Here is a 4,352-nt window from a genome sequence, read left to right as displayed (position 1 = left end):
AGTGCCTACCATTATGTGCCAGGCTCGGGCTTGCTTACCTCTGGGGACACAAATACAAAAGCACGATAGCCCCCCACCTACTCTACAGGAGCCCGTGTCCGACTGAATGCCACTCAGAAGTACTTCCATCGAGGAAGCGCCCTTCGCCAGTGCCCCTGTCACTCACCCTACAAATGCAGAGTCTAAATAGAGACAGCTTGCCAGAGCAGTGGATAGAGCCTTGGACCTGGAGTCGGGAAGACCTGAGTTCAAATCCAGCCTCAGACACCCACCAGCTGTGTGACATCGAGCAAGTCACGTAACCCTATTTGCCTTAGTTTCCTCATCTGTAAAATGGGGATAATAATAGCGCCCTCCCAGGTAGGCTGTGAGGATCAGATGAGATAATTGCAAAGTCACTTAGCACGGTGGCTATATGAATATCAGTTGTTGTTGTCTAGGGTTTCCTAGAGCCTCGAGAGGTTATGTGACTTGCCCAGAGTCACACAGCCGGATCTATCCAAGGTTGGACTTGAACCCTTCTTCTTGGCTCTGAGGCTTACTATTCACTCCACTCCCAGTAGATCACCACTCCCGCTTTCATTGGCTAACCCCGCTTATCCTCTCCTCTAACGTCTGGCCGCCCTGTCTCCTCTCCAGGTCCAGTGCCATCCCAGGCGGTGAGGACAGCCACTGGATCTCTGTCCGGGGCGGGATGAACGGACACAGCCGGAACGGGCAGGCCCACGCCCCCCGGCGGAAACGCCGCAACCGCTTCGTCAAGAAGAATGGCCAGTGCAACGTTTACTTCGCCAACCTCAGCAACAAGTCCCAGCGCTACATGGCTGATATCTTCACCACCTGCGTAGACACGCGCTGGCGGTACATGCTCATGATTTTCTCCGCCGCCTTCCTCGTTTCGTGGCTCTTCTTCGGCCTCCTCTTCTGGTGCATCGCCTTCTTCCACGGCGACCTAGACCCCAGTCCGGCCCCAGCGTCCGGCCCGGCTGGAGCAGGGCCCGGGGGAGGCGGGAGCCCGCCGCCGGCCGCCGTGAAGCCTTGCATCATGCATGTGAACGGCTTCCTGGGAGCCTTTCTCTTCTCAGTGGAGACTCAGACCACCATTGGCTATGGGTTTCGCTGCGTGACAGAGGAGTGCCCGCTGGCTGTCATGGCTGTGGTGGTGCAGTCCATTGTGGGCTGTGTCATTGATTCTTTCATGATCGGCACCATCATGGCCAAGATGGCCCGGCCCAAGAAGCGGGCCCAGACGCTGCTCTTCAGCCACCATGCCGTCATCTCAGTGAGGGATGGCAAGCTCTGCCTCATGTGGAGGGTGGGCAACCTGAGGAAGAGCCACATTGTGGAGGCCCACGTCCGGGCCCAGCTGATCAAGCCCTACATGACGGAGGAGGGCGAGTACCTGCCCCTGGACCAGCGGGACCTCAATGTGGGCTACGACATTGGGCTGGACCGCATCTTCCTCGTGTCTCCCATCATCATCGTCCACGAGATCGATGAGGAGAGTCCCCTCTATGGCATGGGCAAGGAGGAGCTGGAGTCGGAGGACTTTGAGATTGTGGTCATCCTGGAGGGCATGGTTGAGGCCACGGCCATGACCACCCAGGCCCGCAGCTCCTACCTGGCCAGCGAGATACTCTGGGGCCACCGCTTCGAGCCCGTGGTCTTTGAGGAGAAGAGCCACTACAAGGTGGACTACTCCCGTTTCCATAAGACCTACGAGGTGGCTGGCACGCCCTGCTGCTCAGCCCGGGAGCTCCAGGAAAGCAAGATCACCGTCCTGCCCGCCCCGCCGCCACCGCCCAGTGCCTTCTGCTATGAGAACGAGCTAGCGCTCATGAGCCAGGAGGAGGACGAGCTAGACGAGGCCGTGGCAGGCTTGGGGCTGGAGGGCGGCTCCAAGGAAGATGGCGGCATCATTCGCATGTTGGAATTCGGGAGCCACCTGGATTTGGAGAGGATGCAGTCCACCTTGCCACTCGACAACATCTCCTACCGCCGGGAGTCGGCCATCTGACCTCCTGCCCCTCCGCCTAGCCTTGTGTCCCCTTTGTCATCTCGGGTCCCCTTTCCTTAACCCCTTGTGGGAAGACCCCCCCCCTTCTACACAGGAGAAGGACCAGCAGACCATGAACATCCCCTCCCTCAGTATCCCTGGGACAAACACCCCTCCCTCCCAAGGCCATGGAACCCTTCTGGGGGCCACATGGGGCCATGAGAAATTAGTGTATGAGTAGGGGTCTGTTTGTCCCCCATGCCTTCTTACTTCAGTGCCCAAGAATTAGACCCTGCAACAGGGAAGTCCCTATCCCTGAGTTCTGCCATGCTGACCATCCCACACCACATCCCCACTGCTGTGGGCCTGACTCCACCTGGGGACCCAGAACTGCCCAACATGGCACCCCTAGATCCTTCCAGGACATGCCCCCAGTTGCCCTGTAGAACTGTGGCAAGGCTCCTGGGACAGATGTATATATATATATAAAGACAGAGAGATCCAACCTAGATTCTTCAATTTCCCAGGGCAGGATGCAGAGATGAAGCCGGGCCCTCTTCCTCTTCCTTATGGACTTGCCACTTAGAGCTCCTTGGCCCTTGAGTTGTTTCATAATGAGGGGTGTCAACCCAGGAAGCCCCCAGGGTCAGGGCTGGAGTGCCACTCCCTTCATGTACCAACCCCACCTCTGCTGGTCCCCTGACCACCCACCCCCAGCTTCTGCCCATCCTCCCTACCCTTTCAACACACACAGTTGTACAATGGGATTTTTAATTATTTTTAATAAAGTATCCAATCCTCTTGGAGCCACATGGGCCAAAAGGAGGGGGAGAAAGAGACCTAGAGCATGAGAGGCATGTCTACCGTCCTCTTGGGGGATTGTTTGTTGGGAATGGCAGGGGTAGGGGGGAGAAGAAGGCAGAGGCAGAAGGGGTCAGTAGGATGTAATGATTAATCCTTTCAGTGCAGAGACAGCAGGGCTTGTGGAAGGGGAACTGGAGACAGAAGGAGAAGACCTGGGTTTGAATCCTGGGTCTGCTTATTAAAAGTGAAGACTTTAGAGAAGCTGCTTCTTGGCTCTGGGCCTCAGGTTCTTAGAACTGAAGAACTGGAAGGGGCCTTGGAGACCATCTCTTCCAACCCTTACCTGGGCAAGTACAACAAAGAGGAAGGGAGTTGGGGTCAAGTGGGGGAGAGTTTGAGTTCTGTTTGTAGATGCTGAGTTTGAGCTGAGGTGTTGATACTTGGCAGGTAGCCGAAGAAATGAACCCAAGCTCAGGAAGGAAATAAGGATGTGATTTGTGGATGTGTCAGTTGTCCTGCCCAGGACAGAAGATCCTATCACCAGTGAACCGAGCTTCATAGATAGGCTCAGATGCCCATTTTACAGATGAAATCACTGAGAAGGGAGGGGACCAAAGTCAGGAAGTAGGTTGAGAATGAACAGCAGCAGAACTAAGTGCACCACAAAGGCTGTAAGGATCTGGAGAAGTCCCTTCTGGTAGGGAAGGGGGTGGGAAATCAAGGTAGGCTGCCTGGAGGAGGCAGCCTAGTGAGAGAGGTAGTCTTTCAATAGGTAGCAAAAAAGTAAAGGGAATAAATAAATACCAGAGGACCTGGTGTGAGCAAGCGGATGGGCCAGGGAGGCAGAACCCAGCCATCCATGTGGCAGCGGAGAGGAGCTGGCCAGAGCATGGACTGCCAACTCTGAGACTGGAGATCAGGGCCCTGGTAGGATGGGAGCTGGGTAGGCAAGTTCAGAAGGGATGGGAAAGGTCTGAATACAGAGCAGGCGTGGACAGACTAGAACATCTTCGGTCCCTCAAGCTCCGAAATACCATTCCCTATTCTAAGCTCCTCCCAGTTCTAACATTCCATGTTCTAAAGCCCCTCCCAGTTCTGACATTCCCTTTTCTAAGCTCCTTCCAGCTCTGACATTCCCTGTTCTAAAGTCCCTCCCAACTCTGACATTCCCTGTTCCAAAGCCCCTTTCAGCTCTGACATTCCATGTTCTATGCTCCCTCCCAGCTCTGACATTCCATGTTCTAAAGCCCCTCCCAGCTCTGACATTCCCTTTTCTAATCTCCTCCCAGCTCTGACATTCCATGTTCTAAAGTCCCTTCCAGTTCTGACATTCCCTTTTCTAAGATCCTTTCTAGCTCTGATATTTCCTGTTCTAATATCTCTCCCAGTGCTGACATTCTTTGTTCTAACCCTCCCAAGCTCAGACCTTCTCTGTTCTTTTTTTTCCTCATTTTCTTAATTCTCTGTTCTAAGCTCCCTCCCAGCTCTGCCATCCCCTGTTGTAAACTCCCTTCCAGCTCTGCCATTCTCTGTTCTAAGGTCCCTCCCAGCT

The 4,352-nt window shown here is 54.7% G+C and overlaps 1 protein-coding gene across 1 annotated transcript; it reads left to right on the top strand.

The window, feature by feature from the left end:
- The first annotated feature begins 636 nt into the window (after positions 1-636).
- Positions 637-2,835, top strand: KCNJ4 (potassium inwardly rectifying channel subfamily J member 4). Its single transcript, XM_069082191.1, has one exon. The coding sequence runs from the start codon at positions 695-697 to the stop codon at positions 2,015-2,017; it is 1,323 nt and encodes a 440-aa protein (XP_068938292.1). The 5' UTR covers positions 637-694; the 3' UTR covers positions 2,018-2,835.
- Positions 2,836-4,352: the final 1,517 nt, after the last annotated feature.

This window comes from Petaurus breviceps, unplaced genomic scaffold, assembly GCF_028583685.1.
Source record: "Petaurus breviceps papuanus isolate PSGF00001 unplaced genomic scaffold, PetGlider_PUasm1.0 156, whole genome shotgun sequence".
Lineage (NCBI taxonomy): Eukaryota > Metazoa > Chordata > Mammalia > Diprotodontia > Petauridae > Petaurus > Petaurus breviceps.
The sequence above is the reverse complement of the archived record's forward strand: the minus strand, read 5'-3'. Positions and strand labels throughout refer to the sequence as shown.